Source organism: Pseudorasbora parva, chromosome 20 (genome assembly GCF_024679245.1).
Source record: "Pseudorasbora parva isolate DD20220531a chromosome 20, ASM2467924v1, whole genome shotgun sequence".
NCBI lineage: Eukaryota > Metazoa > Chordata > Actinopteri > Cypriniformes > Gobionidae > Pseudorasbora > Pseudorasbora parva.
The window spans coordinates 43,425,524-43,443,023 of NC_090191.1; the positions used below are offsets into that span (position 1 = coordinate 43,425,524).

Genomic DNA, 17,500 nt, shown 5'->3' on the forward strand with positions numbered 1-17,500 from the left:
AGCTGGGTGGGGTTTCAGGAGACCCCAGCAGTACCAGTGTCCACTCTGGACCGGAGACGGGAGGCGGAGTCCACTCTGGCAGTAGCCCTTTTGGCCGCCGTTTATGGCTCTTGTGTGGTGATGGCCATCTTCACTCCTCTGATCTCAAGAGTGACTGACGCTAGAGGTTGCAGCCTTTAGCCTCCTTGTTAGAGTGTCTAACTCTCATGCCGGTGGACCAGGGTTTGAGTCCCGCTTGGAGCGGGGCAGTTCGAACTGGAGGGTTCACATATGTATATTAGAATATATAGTAACACTTTACAATAAGGTTCATTAGTTAACTACATTAGTTTCAATATTTACTAATACTTTATTCAAATCTTGTTAACATTAGTTAATGCATTAGTTAACATGAACTAACCATGAACAACACCTCTGTTCAGCATTAGTTCATCTTTGTTAACGTTAGTTAATAAAAATCCAGCTGTTCATGTTAGTTCACAGTGCATTTACTAATGTTAACAAGATTTTAATAATGCATTAGTAAATGTTAAAATGAACATTAACAAAGATAAATAAATGCTTTATAAGAGCGGTTCATTATTAGTTCATGTTAACTAATGTTAACAAATGAAACCTTATAGTAAAGTGTTAACGCTGTATTTTTTTTTTATTAATGAACGTTAACAAAGATGAAAAAACAGTAACCGTATGTATGTATGTATGTATGTGTGTATATATATATATATATATATATATATATATATATATATATATATATATATATATATATATATATATATATATATATATATATATACACACACACACACACACAATTTACATTCATTGTTTAATATCCTTACAAATACCATGTCATCATATGTTATCTCTGGGAAAAATGGGTTCATTTGTTTGTCTATATAATAAAAAAAATGTCTTATTCCTTATTCAAATATGATCTCTGACATAATCATCGCTGGACTGCCTGGATCTCATCGCCTGCATCAGACATAAAACATAATAAGCTTACTCATGTAAGGGTCTAAACAAATCACAGCTGACAGCAGACTGTCAGACGGCCCAATGAGCCCAATGGAAATTTCTAGAACTGTGTGTTCACCTGACATATCAAGTCCCCATTGCAACCAACCCCTCCCCCCTTTCTGAAGGCCTAATGAGCCCAATGGAAATTTCTAGAACTGTGTGTTCACCTGACATATCAAGTCCCAATTGCAACCAACCCCTCCCCCCTTTCTGTCTCTGTGATTAGTACTCTCATATTTTCTCTAAAATGAGTCACATTGATAAAATATTTCATGAGGACATATTTACATGTCCTCAATGCAAATTAATTGACTTCCACAAGAACTATAAACCATGAAATTATAAAAACCTCACAAAATTATAAACACAATATTTTTACATTTTGTTATAGAAAATACTTATGTACATACATCATGTGAAACTAGTTATTTTTAATTAATTCATTTTATATTTTTGCAAAAATGTCATGACTTAGTTCTGAATAACAGATAATGAAATCTAGTAGTTTATAAAACTGAAAATTATTTTTGTTTTATTTTTTATTTAGTACACCATGCATTCCCACAAAATGTATAAATAGTAATAGTAGTGATATCATCATCACTGTGCAGATAATGAATTTAATTAACCTAAGGCAGATATTTAGAAATTATTAAGATCAACATCACGCAGCAGCGTCCGCCATTTTAGTTTGTAAAAAGTTTGGTCCTGTCTGGAGAGACTAATTGGAGTGCAGATGCTGAGGTAGTCATTCACAGCCATTTTGAGATGACAACGACACGACACGACACGAGTGACATCTTCTCCGACAGGTCTCATTCTAATAAAAACATCATGGACGAAATAAGGTAAGAATAATGTTTATTTAACAACATAAATGCCATTGCAATTTTGAAATCTGGCAATTTATCGTCAATTATTAAACAGATTAAGTGCGTTGCTTCTAATTAAGGTAACAGTTCACGTTAATTTAGGCAGGCCTAAGGTTAACAATCAAGCATGTTAGTTTGCGTCTCTTAAATTAAGAAAGCTAAGAAAGCTTTGATTAACTTTGATTCTGTAGCACAGGCCTGAACTTGAGTTTAATCAGAGCGTAATAGGAATAAGGGGTCATGAATTGTTTATTTCCTCAGTCGTCGTATTCGTGATCCATAAGACATTAAAATTAAGTGTCGACAGAGTACTTATTTTTTACTTAATTCGATAACAAATCGCCTTCTATGTGTATGTCGCACGTGTAATACCGTGGCCTAATGGTGAGTTCATGAGCTGATTCTTTGTGGAAGAAACATGCATTGCCACAACGCTCGCTTTCGGTTAGGACACGGTGTAAAAGTATGTGTACTGTTTACTGTATGTGTACAGTTATTGAGTTCATTGTGCCTTTCCAACAGAACAAATAAACCCAACAAAAGGATCAGCAAGGAGACCAAAGACAGGGTTGAGCATCGCATCACAAGACTGAGAAAGCATCATGATGAATGCTCCAAGAGACATTCAGCTAGACAGAAGGTAATTTTTTGTTGAAATTTCATGCATGGAAATTGAAGTAGCCTAAATCATTGTACTCATTAGTCTGTATAATGTAGTGTTTATAAAAATAAATATAAAAATCAAAGATATAGCAAGAATTTATGACGACAGACTATTTCTGTTAACTTGAACAGGAGGATTCAAAGGCCAATATGGACAGTTCCATGCCTTTAGATGTTACCAAACAGTCACTGTCTACAAAGAAATCAGTGGTAAGTATTCATTTTTTTTATGTCTTCATAGATGTTTTCTCTTTAATTATTTCTTGGCAGAGAGAGAGAAATCCCATGTGGAGCTACAGTGTAAAAGGTGAGCAGGGCCACATGGAATCTGCAGAATTTTTGTGTGATTTCTGCGCAGAATTTTTTGAAAAATCTACGGAATTATGTGGAATGGTTTTAAATGCGTTAAAAAGATCTAAAAATATTGGGACTGAAAACATTACAAATAAAATATTCATTTCTTAGCTTTTATTTAAGGTTTACAATACAAAGCCAAATAGATTTTTTTTAAACAAAGCTTGATCTCTCTTATTGCAGGCTACATCCACTAAAATAAAGAGAAAATATAGATTTATCAATTGTATTGTAGACAAATAATTAAATAAACAACTTCATATCATTCAACAATAAAGCAAAATAAATAAATACCTACTGAAGTAAATAAATTAAGTATTTTTAATAGCTATTAATAAGTACTTTTTGTAGTCAGGTGACGTTTCCTTAACACCTCTGTGGTCAATTTTATTTTAGACATTTTAAAATATCATTCTCTCACTAAAAAAAAAATCACATCAATAAACGCAGCCTACAACCCTCACAATCAGGCACGTGATTGTGTAAGCTTCTCAAATGATGGACACTACAATCTGCGGAGTTTTCTGTGGAATTCTGCGCGCGCAGATTCCGTGTGGGCCTGGTGATGACTGAGTGACTGTTAGGGCTGTGACGATGGCAATTTTTTTTTTTTTTTACCGCCGCGGTGGTCTAGTTCTGTGCCGGTTAACGTGACAACCACACCATGGTGTCTGAGGGTAGCCTAGCACCGGAAGCGCATATGGCACGAGTGAAGCACAACACTTTATTTACAAAATAAATAATGGGATCGCAATTAAATGTTATCTCGCAGCCACAAAAACATAACATTCATGCAGAATGAGAGAGGTAGACTTTGTGAGGTGAGCCAAATTTAAAGGTCCTGTCCTTCGTGATCCCATCTTTCAAACTTTAGTCAGTGTGTAATGTTGCTGTTAGAGCATAAAGAATACCTGTAAAATTATAAAGCTCAAAGTTCAATGCCAAGCGAGATATTTTATTTAACAGAAGTTCCCTTTCAAAACCTACAGCGAGCGGCCGGTTTGGACTACAGCGCTGCACTTCCTGCTGTAATTACGTCAATAGAACAGTTTGTTGACTAACCTCCGCCCACAAGAATATGCAAAAAAGGGGGGCGTGTTGCGTTTGTAGAGTGCGTTTTTGCCATGTTGTTGAGATACTGTTATTTTCATCCCGGAGTCAAATCACCTTTGTTTGGCCTTCCCAGGGACGCTGTACTTAGAGATCAATGGGTACAATTTATGTTTAACTCTGTTCCCAAAAATTATAATCCAAATTTAAAACTATGTGCAGCACATTCTGCTGAGGACAGCTTCATTTTGTCACAGTTACCACATGTACACCTATAAAACATATTACTAATCAAAACTTGTGCTCAAGCGTAACTAAGGTAGGAATAAACAATACACTTTTGAAAAATTCAACACCATTGTTAATTCTACATACGGACAAAACCATATACCACAAGCTTTTATAACAGTTTGTAAAATTTAACATTACAATTTGTTACAGCCAAACGTAAAAGTATGACCACTACTAAATAAACAGCTTACCATTGTGAAACATCCTGCAAAAGTCTTTCTTGAACAGGTTGTAATCAATCCTCTTCGATATTCTCCGGGTCTGATTCCGGCTCAAATTGATACGGTAATAGACATGTTTACAGTAACATTCAGCGCTTGCATCGCCCGTTATGGTAAGAGGCGGGACCTTTCCGGGCAACGTGCGCTAAACTGCTGTCAAATCACAACACGGGAAGTGCTGGCCCAATCAGAACTCGTTACGTATTTCTGAAGGAGGGACTTCATAGAACAAGGAAATCATCAGGCCATTTTTAGGACGGTGAAAACAGTGGTATACAGATAAGTAATTTGTGTGAAAAATACTATTTTTTTTATTTTTTTTTACACGCGAAACATGAACTCATGTTATATTGCACACTGTAAACATAATCAAAGCTTCAAAAACACTGGAAAAATGGGACCTTTAAGCTTTGCATTTTAAATAGGCTTTAAAGTAGACTCTTATTTATTTTCCCAAATCTTAATTAACGTCTCAAGAAAAGTCTGCCTCTCTCGTTCGGCATGAATGTTATGTTTCCGTGGCTGTGAGGTAACATTTCATTACGAACCTATTATTTATTTTGTAGATAAAGCGTTGTGCTTCACTCGTCATATGAGCATCAGTTGTATTGCTGAGGTTGTTTGTTAAAGGGATAGTTCACCCAAAAATAAAAATCCTGTCATTTACTCACCCTCAAGTTTTTCCAAAACTGTATGAGTTTCTTTGTTCTACTGAACACAAAAGATTATATTTTTGAAAATGTTTGTAATCTAGCAGATCCCAAGACCAAATAAACCCAACAAAAGGATCAGCAAGGAGACCAAAGACAGGTTTGAGCATCGCATCACAAGACTGAGAAAGCATCATGATGAATGCTCCAAGAGACATTCAGCTAGACAGAAGGTAATTTTTTTTGTTGAAATTTCATGCATGTCTCTTAGAAATGAATAGAAATCTAGAAACAAAAACATTGCCTACACCAGAGTATGTTAGCGGAGTGGAGTGGGAGCGGAGCGGCGAGATTTTGAATGGAGTGAGGAGCGAATTTTTATTTTTAAGTCGGAGCGTTGTGGTTTTTACTCGCTCCGAGAGCGCTCCACTACCGCTCCATCACCAGAACAATTTATGACAACGGGCCGGCACAGCACTACATTTTTCGCCAGAACTAGAGCGTAGATCGGCTCAAAAAAATAAAGCCTAACCCTACCCGAGCCCATTCACCCGAGAGACCGGCCCTGCCGGATACATTCACTGTAAGTATCGAGAACGAGCCTGTAATGACTAATTAGCGGAGCGGAGCCGGTGTGATCAGCTCAATAATCTGCAGGCGCGCGCTCATGAACCCGCCGGTAAAATAATGTTCGTTCAAATCCAGCTCAGGCATGACATAAATCTGCAGCTTACTATACTTGTTGTAGCCATTAAACAATGTTTTTTTTCTCTTCATATTTATGTTTAAATATTATAATATTATTTTGAGATTTCATCTGATTATGATAGGCTATAAGTGCAAAGATGCAAGTGGGTCAGAAATGATTTTGGTGGTTATATTTAGTTTAATATTAAGTTTTGTTTTGTAAAAAGCCTCTCTTTCGTTTTGTACAAATTGTCTCTTAATTTTAATAAAGGTTTCTTCGGTTAATTGCATGTATTTAATAAATAAGAAATAAATAAGTAGACTAGGTCGCGGAAGCCATCGCTTTCATTGCTCATGAACTGAAGCGCGTCTCAAATAAACTGAAACTCAGCAGGCTCGCCTCACAGACATGAGGAATATGTAGCCTAATATGTGTAGAAACGAAAAGATTTAAATAAGCACATGGTGCAATGTTCAGAACTCACGGTAAACAACCAGCTGGATACAGATGATCACGGCGATTGGCATGAGCCGGATGGGAAAGTTTAAGGGATTTATTTTTTACCTTCTACTGAATATGATCGGGTGCAAGCACATTTTAAACAGGTAGCACTTATTCACACACGTAATTTTGTAAATAAGTAATTTTGTCGTTTTCTCTAATGCATTCAAAAACATCTTGTAGTGCTTACCTGCTTACAGTTATCAGTATACTGTTATATTCTATTATATGATTTTGAATGAGCAGAAATCTGTATTGATCCGTAGATAAAATAACTGATGAAAACGTTCATCTTCCAAACAACATTTGCACTGAAAAAAGCATCAATGATATTTAACTTTTAATGCTGATAAAGCCATTAGGTTTGGCATAGGGGAAATGCACACAAATGTTCCAATAACCACGCTGAAATAGGCTCTATATCTCCTATTGTTTATTTTTTATAATTTTATTCAGTTAATGCAGGTTATAAACCAAACTTTATAGTGATATTTCAGAGCTCACTAAAATACTTTAGCAGTTAGCCGCAAATTTCCTCTGAGCAAAGATGGAGCGGTGTTTCTGATATCAGTGAGCGAGGAGTGGAGTGCGGAGAGGGGAGATGGTGAACCCGGAGCGGAGCTGGAGCGGAGTGAGTCTTGAAAGCATAGAGCGTGGAGGGGAAATTGCCGCCGCTCCACTCCGCTCACATACTCTGGCCTACACATTTGCCAAGACAGAAAATTAACTGTTCATATAAAATATTACATGCACTATGTATGACTACAGTTTTGCAATAAATTAACTTATTTCAGGCTAAGGAAAGTCCAAAAGAAACACCAAGTGTTGGCCCCATCATGCCCCACCAGACCCCAGATGATCAGGTTTCATCTCCCCTTAAGCAGGACATCCTTGCCTTACAGCTGATGTGCAGAGAACGATCTGTGGTAAATTTGTGTGTGTGTGTTTAAAAAAGTCAAAGATATAGCAAGAATTTATGACAAGTTTATGACGACTATTTCTGTTAACTTGAACAGGAGGATTCAAAGGCCAATATGGACAGTTCCATGCCTTTAGATGTTACCAAACAGTCACTGTCTACAAAGAAATCAGTGGTAAGTATTCATTTTTTTTATGTCTTCGTAGATGTTTTCTTGCTAATTATTTCTTGACAGAGAGAGAGAAATCATCTTGAAAGCGAAAAGAAGCTAGTGTTGTAGCCTAGATTATGGCTTATTTTTCACACTTCTTTTTTATAAACAATGTTCACTTTTAAACAGCACATCGCCTTTAAATGTTTAGGTATTATTTACTTATAATGGTTATCCTAAATAATAAACTTATTGAATTGTATACATTTTTTTGTTAAATACAAAAAAAAAAAAAATGTTTGTTACCAAAATTGGTACGGAGTAAAATTACACTGTAATTGGTACTGGCTACTGGAATTTTGCTAGGGTGACATCCCTATTCCCTAATTCACAGTATCCATTCCTTTATTAACAAGAAACCAGTTTTCATTAAGAGAACCAATATATTTATTTGTTTTTCACGAATATATTTTGTGTAACGTTTTACCAGATTTACAGCTACACTTATTCACTTTTGTGGTTTCCTTTATTTTTTCCCCACTTAAATGTTTAAATTTTATACAATTATTGTGTACTCGTGATTTTGTAACTTTTGCTGCTGAAATTTTCACTAATCGAATTTATTCACCATCTATAGTAGTAGGCTATTTTTGTCATAGATTGTGATTTATATATATATATATTTTATTTGTTTTTGCTCTTTATAATGAAGTCTGCATTTAGTTGATTGTGTTTAACTCACAAAAGAGTGATTTTCAATTCAACACACTAAGGTTTAGAAATTCTACATAGAATTTTTAAACAAAACTGCATTGGTATCGGATCGGTTTAGTATCGGTATCGACCGATACTCAGAATTTTTAAGATCGGATTGGTTCTGAAAAAAATGGTATTGGTGCATCCCTAAGCACAACGTATGACACCTGCGTGAAGTTGGCCCCCCACCCAACGCAAAACTTCGGCAAAATAGTCTCAATCGTTTGTGCTCCGTTTGTGCTGGTTTGTGCCGTAAAAATTTTCCTTTGTGCTGCTTTAGTTTTTAAGATATTAAAAGAACATTTATAGGTCATTCTGAGGTCACTCAGCCCCCCCACAAGCTCCAAATTCACCCCAAATAGTCTCAATGGTTTGTGCTTTGTTTGTGCCGGTAAAATTTTCGTTTGTGCTGCTTCCGTTTTTAAAATATTGGACTTTAAAATTATAGACGATGACGTCACCAGCCCCCCGACCTGCTCCAAATTCACCCAAAATAGTCTCAATCGTTTGTGCTCCGTTTGTGCTGGTTTGTGCCGGTAAAAGTTTCGTTTGTGCTGCTTCCGTTTTTAAAATATTAGATTTTGAATTAAGCTCCAAATTCACCCAAAATAATCTTGTTTGTTTATGCTTCGTTTGTGCTGGTTTGTGCCATTAAACATTTTATTTGTGCTACTTCTGTTTTTAAAATATTAAAATAATAGGGCATTTGTTGGTTATTCTGAGGTCACTCAGCCGGTAAAATTTCCTTTTGTGCTACTTCCGTTTTTAAATTATTCATTTACTGAATTACAGACGATGAATTTACCAGTGGAATCACATAGGATTAAGAGCATATGGGCTAGCCTAAACGTTTAGCAGAAATAGTAAGAGCAGCGGATATGTTATTTAAAATAACGCCTAGGCCTACTCTCTGTTTGAACAAACTCTGTTTTCCTCCTTTTTAGTGGCAAGCGCGTGTCAGAAATGGCAAGTTGTGCAGCATCTCAATTCTCATTCATTCAATTAATTAAACAAAACCACTAAATAAATAAATAAAAATAAATAAATAAAAAAATAATTAAAAAAAAATTCTATGGTTTTCTGCTTAAAAAAACAAGACAAATAAGAAATGGTTTGTTGTTGGGTTTTATTTTTTATTTTTAAATATACTTTTAGGCCTAGCCAGCCTATTATTTGTTTCGAATGTGTGGGTGGCCCTGGAACGCTCCTTTTAGCTTTGTGATCTAAAACAACATTGAGGAAAATTGTATTAATTTTTATTTATTTTATAACCAAAAGATCTAGCCTATCTTAAAGATTTTAAATATTATAGCCTATGATTTCTGATTCTTCTAATAAGAAAGCTTGTCATCCTCTATAATTCGTAGGCCTATAATGTAGGCTATTTTAAAAACGGAAGCAGCACAACAACAACAAAAAAATAAATAAATACCGGCTGAGTGACCGTGTCCGACAGCTTATCGAAATTCTCGAGTCCGACTTGAGCCCGTTTTTCTTTTTTACATTGTTGCAGCCATTAAAATAGTTCAGTTTTGTTTTTAATGTCAACGTTGTTATATTTCGTTTCATTTCTTTATTAAGTTAATTTAGAAAAATGTTTAGAGCATTTTTTTGTTTGTTAAATTAAAGTTTTAATTTTTCTAAGTGACGACCAAGCGGACAGCGGCCGACAGTGAGTTAAACGCATGTTTAATCAATTTAGCCTCTCAAATCAACTCTTGACTGGTCTTGCCGATAAAATCCATAGAACACTTCAAGCATCACAATGTTAGTTAATTTAGCAGACTATAATATTTGGCTACCACCACAGTGAAAGGCATTTTGGAGGAGTTTACATCAACGAAAGGAAAAGATTCATGCATTTTATTTTTGTCAAGTCTTGACAGTCGCGTAAGCTATCAGGGTCTCATGTTGTTTCCACCAGCGCAGCACATCTCATTGTTCCTTATAATTAATACAATAAATATCAAACGAAGGAGAAGCCTGGAAGTTTTAGGTAAGACCATGGGGGCATAAAAAAGTCGGGGCACGTCGGGCTTGGGCATAAATGCAGGGCTCTACTCAGAATGACCAATAAATATTAGCTATTTCAATATTTAAACAATTGAAGCAGCACAAACAAAATGTTTAATGGCACAAACCAGCACAAACGAAGCCCAAACAAACAAGATTATTTTGGGTGAATTTGGAGCTTGTGGGGGGGATGAGTGACCTCAGAATGACCTATAAATGTTCTTTTAATATCTTAAAAACCAAAGCAGCACAAACGAAAATTTTTACGGCACAAACCAGCACAAACGGAGCACAAACGATTGAGACTATTTTGCCGAAGTTTTGCGTTGGGTGGGGGGCCAACTTCACGCAGGTACTAATGACTCCGTGCTTTCTATAGGTTGCACGTGAGGGGAAAAGCTTCTTCCGCTCAAGAAGAGTTGTGCAATTTTAAGCACTTTCTTATTTTATCTCTTTACATAGATATTTTCTATAAAAAAAAATTATAATTTAGTTATTTTACTAACCCAATCAATGACCAAATTGATATTTAATCAAACCATATTGTTAATGGAAAAATAAAAGAACAATAAAAGTGCTAGTTATTAAAAATAATGCTTCTGTGTTTAAAAAAAAACAACATCTTTAATATTAGTCTATCGATAGCATTGCTGTTTGTGTACACTGAAGAGAATAAACAACCGTAAACTGAAGCACTTATAAGGTTAATTAACAACCAAACGCATCATATATGAGAACAATCTGCTATTTATACAAAAATAAATATATTACAACTTATATTTGCACAAATTCACTCACAGGTGAAGGCCTATAACTCCTGTGGATGCTCTTCCCTGAGAGCGTGTGCTGAAACTGAAGGTCACCGCAGTACAATGAAGCACTTCTCCTATAAGTGAATCTCCTATATGAGATTAATCAGAAGTTTATACTACATAATGAACTAATATAACAACTTGCGTATGCTTATATTGAGGCGCAAGCGGACTTGACTGTGCTGGTCAGAATGCGCTGTGGACGCGCTCTTCCCACAACAGCGCGCTGAAACACAACAACTAAACCCAGAGAATTCACATTTTATTACAAAATGTTCTCATTACAGTGTTAAGTATATGACAATCCTACACTCCAGTAGTTATTAATGATGTGCATTTCTGTTTGAACTGCGTGTGCTGAAGCTATAAAGACGGTACAATGAAGCGCTTTACTAATCGTTAATTAGCTCGCCAAAAGCATCCTATATGAGATAAATCAGATATACACAGACTAAATATAGGATATTTACATATATAGGATATTATAGAAATATTAAAACTAACAATGGCACAAAAAGGCTGCGAATGCACAAGCAAACTTTACTGTGCTTAGGGCTGTTCGATTCTGATTTAAAAAAAAACTTTTCAGCACTTCTTATTACTATCTCTTTACATAATATTATTTTCTACTTAAACTATAATTTCGTTATTTTACTAACCTAACTAATTAGGCTACTCATCCGTGCTTTCCAATAGGTTGCACGCCACGCACATTTTGCGTATTGAGTATTGTTGTCTTTTACTGCATATGATAATTCATACTCAGAAAGTAGAACTGAAATTACATTCATTACAAGATGATGAGTTAACATTTCAAATGCACCTGCATTTTGGTACCGTGACATCCCTAGTGTGCACAATATGAAAGGTGATGACTGAGCGACTGTAGGTGTTCAACTGGCTAGCAGGAGCCGCCTTTACACAAATTGTCATGTATGATCACGGTTTGCAGTCTCAGCTGCAGTTTATCTGTATGTATAATGTGTATTTGATTTATATTTATCTCTTTTGCCAGGACAAGGACAGTGATGTGGATACAGTAATTCTTGATTTGCCCAGTTCTTCTGTATCACCAAGAGCCTGTGATATCCCAGAGCTAAAGAGGACTGTAGGAGTAAGTTTCTCACTCGTGTGTGCTGACCATTTAGCCTACAGCATCAGTTGTACTGCTGAGGTTGTTTGTTAAAGGGATAGTTCACCCAAAAATGAAAATCCTGTCATTTACTCACCTTCAAGTTTTTCCAAACCTGTATGAGTTTCTTTGTCCTACTGAACACAAAAAAAATTATATTTTTGAAAATGTTTGTAATCAAGCAGATCCCCATTGACCACCATAGTGTTTTTGGTTGCTCTGTCTGCCTTGTTACAAACATTCTTCAAAATATCATCTTTTGTGTTCAGCAGAACAAAGAAGAGCAACTTGAGGGTTAGTACTCTTCTGTATTTGCAGTACACGCGCCACTGTTCAGCTGTGCGTCGCAAATGCTGCCAGTTTGAAAGCACAATGGGCATGAGCTGCTTCTGCACTGCTTGCGTACGGGTCATTGCGTGCTGAGGTTTTTAGTCCAATAATTAGTGTTTATGTATGAATAAATATATTTTTACAATTTAGTAGGAAAACATGTTTATAGGCTTATTTTATTTGAATCTTAATTATACTCTAAACTCCTATTGAAACCGGCATATAGATATCCCCTTTGATTGTTTTTTATCTAAAGCTGTTTTTTTTATTTTATTTACAGCTTAACAAAAAATCCTTGAGCATCAGTTCCACTTCAGATGACCAAATTAGCAACAGCGAAGATGATTATGTGCCTGAATCTGAGAGCTGTTCAGATGAATCTAAAGAGAGCCTTCCACAGCCTTTGTCCAGTCCCGGATCTCCCAATGTAACATTGGATAGTAATGTTGAGACTTCCTCATCATCCGTAAATGCAGACAAGGAATATTCCCCACTTGAAGTTAAGGAGAAAATGACTCATTCAGACAATGACTGCGGTCAAGAGATTTCAGTGATGAAACTAAAAAAGACTGCAAAAGGCCAAAGAATGTTCAACAAAAAGCAGTATTGCTTTTTCTGCTCCAAACCTTTCTGCAAAATGGCAAGACACTTGGCTCAAGTTCATAAAAATGAGGTGGAGGTAGCAAAGGCTCTTTCTTTTCCAAAGGGTTCTAAAGAAAGGAGGATTCATCTGGATCTTTTGAGGAATAAAGGTAACCGCGTACACAACAACACTGTTCTTAAAGCTGGTAAAGGAGTTTTGGTGCCACGGCAATCCACTGTTAAACATGTGAATGTTAAGGACTACATGCACTGTTTGAACTGCCAAGGGCTATTCAGACGAAAAGCACTTTGGAGGCATATGCAAAGGTGCAACCTGGCCAAGAAGTGCCAGGTCACAAAACAAGGTAGATCCAGAGTTCAATCCCTTTGTGCTTATGCACAGCCTGTTCCTGAAGGAGTAACAAAAAAATTATGGAAACTGATCAGTGACATGAAGCAAGATGAAGTAACACAAGCGGTTAAAAGTGATGCATGTATCATCAAATTTGGAGAACACTTGTGCAACAAAATGGGGAGCGACAAAACCAAGCACGAATACATCAGAACTAAAATGCGTGAGGCTGGAAGGATGTTGGTGTGTGCTAGGAAACTCGGAAATCTGCAGAGTATTAAAGACTTTTTCACACCCTCTAACTTCTATCACTGTATCACGGCTGTTAAATATACCGCAGGATTCAGAGATGAAGATGAGGTCTTCACTGTTCCATCATTGGCATTGAAACTGGGCCACAACCTAAAGAAAATGTCTGATATTGCTGAATGTGAAGCAATGATTGCAGGAGAGGAAAATGATGTCAAAAATGCGAAGATTTTTAAGCAAATGTATGCCACAAAATGGAACGAATGTGTGTCAGCCTCAGCCTTGAAGACTCTTAATGAAGCAAAATGGAACTCTCCAGAACTTCTCCCTTTTACTGAGGATGTTAAGAAAATGCACATGCATCTCAGCAATCAAACTAAACTGTACCAAGAAAAGCTCAAACTTGAGAAAAGTCAGAAGAACTGGTCAAATCTTGCCCAAATAACTCTGTGTGAAGTAATTCTGTTTAATCGCAGGAGAGCAGGAGAAGTTTCGAAAATGAGGCTGAATTCATATCTTCTCCGAAACACATCTGTCTTACATTCTGATGTCGCTGATGCTTTATCTGAAGTTGAGCAGAAGCTCTGTCAGCACTTCCAGCGCATTGAAATTCGAGGCAAGCGAGACAGAAAGGTGCCAGTACTCCTGACCCCAAGTATGCTGGAGTCCATGGAGCTACTTGTAAGCAACCGTCAAAAATGTGGTGTAGTGGACGAAAATGTTTTTTTTTTCGCAAAGCCCATGACTGAGGCCTCATTCTATCATGGCACAGAATGTATCAGGAAGGTTGCCCACCAGTGTGGAGCCAAACATCCAAAGAATTTATCTTCCACAAAGCTGCGGAAACACATCGCAACCTTATCTAAAGTGCTGAATCTAACGGATACCGAGATGGACCAGCTAGCAGATTTTCTCGGACACGATATACGAGTCCATCGAAAATTTTATCGGTTGCCCGAAGGAACGTTGCAGCTAGCCAAAATCAGCAAGGTGCTGATGGCCCTTGAACAGGGAAGAGTAGCCGAATTCAAGGGAAAAAACCTTGACGAAATTCACCTTGAGCCTTATGGTAAGAACACATGGCATAAAAATGTTAGGTCTTATATATATTATATATTGACACCATTTACAGTTACAATTAACTCTTTATGGTGCATGGAAACAAATGGTTTTCTACACACTTTTCTGCAGAGAAAGTAAGTGCATGTAGTGATGAATCTGAAAGTGAGGATGAAGAGAGTGAGATGCCACCAGGAAAGCGATCCTCTTCAGCATCTAGAGGTATGGTCAGCTGTGATCTAATGTGAATTCCTGGGGGATAAAGAATTAAGATGGGGGATAAAGAACAATAAAAACGTATTGTTATTTGTATTATACAAATCTGTATGGCTGTCCCTGATAAAACAGGTTTGCAGCCCTCTGACTTACAAAGCAGGTAAGGAACTTGATCTTATTCTCACCCAGACTGTGCCACAGAATGCCTACTGGTCACACCTAGGGCTGGGCGATATGGCAAAAAAAAAAATCGTATTTTATTTTTTGGGTTGAATGGCGATACACGGTATATATCCCGGTATTTTCTATGGTTTTCTATTTGGATAAAAAAAATCTATTTACTATAATAATTTTAGTTCACATCCTGCCCAGTGATTTCCTAAAAACAATGTTGATATTGAAGGCTATAAACAAATACAGTGAATGTAATGTTGACACTGCAATATATTGGGTGCAAAAAGTGGGTTAAAATCACAATCACATTGTAACATTACAATCTAAAAATAAAATTAATAATTCACTGAACTAAAAGTAAAAACAAAAGCATATTAGCTTTTATTTGATTACCCCATTATAATGGTCACTTTTATAAAAAAATATACATACTTTTAGGTTAAAAATTCCACATATGGCACATTTATTATCCAACAAAAAATATTTTAGAAATATAAATAGGCGACCTGTTTGTCGCGTGTGCATGTGACAGCGCTCATTAAAGGAAGCCTGAATTTTTGCGGAGATCACAAAGGCTCGTCCTCTCCTGACAGCAAAATAGACATTTGCATGACTTTCTAACATTTACAGATGGAGACTATACCTGTGAAATGTAAGTTATGCACTGAGGAAAGCATCACATTTCAAATGCATTAAACAGTGCGAGTATTTATCTTAACGTTATCTCGGACTAAAGGTCATCTTTAGGTCGTCTAAAGGTCACGCTGCTCTATACATGTTAACTATATCTTACCAGTTATTTTGACACCCTTAATGTAGAGCTTGTTTCATGTTTAGGACAAGTTTTATCATGCACTTTGCCTCCATCAGTTCATTCTGCTTGCGCCACTGTTTTTCAGATGCGTTCGTATCAATCTACTGTATATCGTTATAAACTCTATTGCCTTATTCCGTATCGTTTCTAAAAACATCGATATATTGTACAAACTCGATATACCGCCCAACCCTAGTGACACTTCTGCATGTCTCTGACAACCGGTCACGCCTCTGCACTTCTCTGACCACTATTTCATTAAGTTAATGTCATTCTTTGTTACACCACTACTGGTTTATTTCTACTGCAACCTGTCTCCCACCCATTTCTCATTGGTTGCCTCAACTCTACATCGACAGATTTTCCTCACTGAAGGTCAATGAGAGACAGGCTGTGACCTCTATCCACCAAACATGCATACTGATCTCAGAGCTGCTGAGAGAAAATGTCAGAATTCTAGTAACCAATTCTTTGAGCCACTTGTAAACAACCTGACTTCTCTTCTCCATCAACTCTGCATCACTTCCACCATTCGCTTACTGACTTGTGGCCATCCTACTGCATGTCTGCTGGACCCCATTCTTACTAAACCTTGTTCAGGCCATAACTTTTACCATTGTGTCAGCAATCACACGTTTCACTGGCTTCTGGAACTTTTCATACCACATTCAAACAGGCTTGGGTAACTTGCTGAGTTGAGAAAATATTGTCTGATTTCATCTGAGGCTATGTAAAGAGCAGTTTTCAAACAGGTCTCGGAATCCCTCTCCCAGAATGACATCCTGAATCCAAATCAGTTGCAAGAAACCTGGGTGTCATGACTGACTGACCAGTTGTCTTTCTCTGACCAGTTCAGGCCATGGCCATTGCTATCTCTGCCCTTGACCGTTTATATAAATTATATGTAATGTAAAGAGATTGGCCTGGCCTTGTCTTTCCTAGTACAACCTGTATTTCATTAGTATTTTTTTAATTGCTTGCTTTTGGTTATGGTTTACAATTAAAGTATGTTATTTTATGTCCTTCAGAGGAATCTTTGGTTGGCAGTAAGTCTTTGAGGGAAAGTGAGCCTCAGCTAAAGAAGCGACATCAAGTAAGCAGCACTTCAAAATCTACAGGTAAAGTCAAACCCGTGATCTGAGAATGACCTTGAATGGTCATCATTATTGATGTTTTTACTTACAGTGCACCAAAATATTGAAGTGTTTATTTGCTTTATCTTCCAGAAGAACTTTCACCTGGCCACATGTCAGCAGAGAAAGAGCCTTCAAAGCCAGGTAAAGAGTCCAGACTGCAATGCTAAGAACTGACTTAACTAGTTACAGTTATTGCAACTTTACATTTACTGCATTAACCCTCTGGACCCCTTTTTCAGTTGCTTTAAAGCATATTAATGGCTAAAGTCTGATTATACTATTCAGCACAAACAGGGCTACAGTAATGTGTGAGCAACATGCACATACAAGTTTGTATTTTTAAGAAAATGTTTATGCGTAATTTTTGAAAGTAGTTAAACAAATAGTGGTAAAGGAAAAAGGCATGTTACGCTATTCAAACAATCCTTTTTGTGTTTATTAATTGCTCTCAAAATAATTTACAGGTTGGCAATGTCAAATAAGTACTGT

General features: G+C 36.7%; 3 protein-coding genes across 7 annotated transcripts in view; all 3 read left to right on the plus strand.

Annotated features, from left to right (window-relative positions):
- Window positions 1-17,500, plus strand: part of rerg (RAS-like, estrogen-regulated, growth inhibitor) — a 45,688-nt gene that overhangs the window by 8,070 nt on the left and 20,118 nt on the right. The gene's annotated exons all lie outside the window — the stretch shown is intronic.
- Window positions 1,793-12,983, plus strand: LOC137049929 (uncharacterized). Its single transcript, XM_067428674.1, has 9 exons — window positions 1,793-1,874; window positions 2,421-2,538; window positions 2,694-2,771; window positions 5,232-5,360; window positions 7,111-7,242; window positions 7,333-7,410; window positions 11,983-12,081; window positions 12,710-12,856; window positions 12,954-12,983. Exons 1-9 carry the CDS (start codon window positions 1,795-1,797, stop codon window positions 12,981-12,983), a joined length of 891 nt encoding a protein of 296 aa, XP_067284775.1. The 5' UTR covers window positions 1,793-1,794.
- Window positions 12,989-17,500, plus strand: part of LOC137049463 (uncharacterized) — a 6,030-nt gene continuing 1,518 nt past the window's right edge. The window contains exons 1-4 of one of the 2 annotated variants that reach the window (XM_067427981.1): window positions 12,989-14,681; window positions 14,804-14,893; window positions 16,904-16,993; window positions 17,102-17,152. In XM_067427981.1, the coding sequence (XP_067284082.1) occupies window positions 13,016-14,681; window positions 14,804-14,893; window positions 16,904-16,993; window positions 17,102-17,152 (1,897 nt within the window). In that variant the 5' untranslated portion in view covers window positions 12,989-13,015. The remainder of the gene's footprint in view (window positions 14,682-14,803; window positions 14,894-16,903; window positions 16,994-17,101; window positions 17,153-17,500) is intronic. The other variant, XM_067427982.1, reaches the window with a different exon arrangement.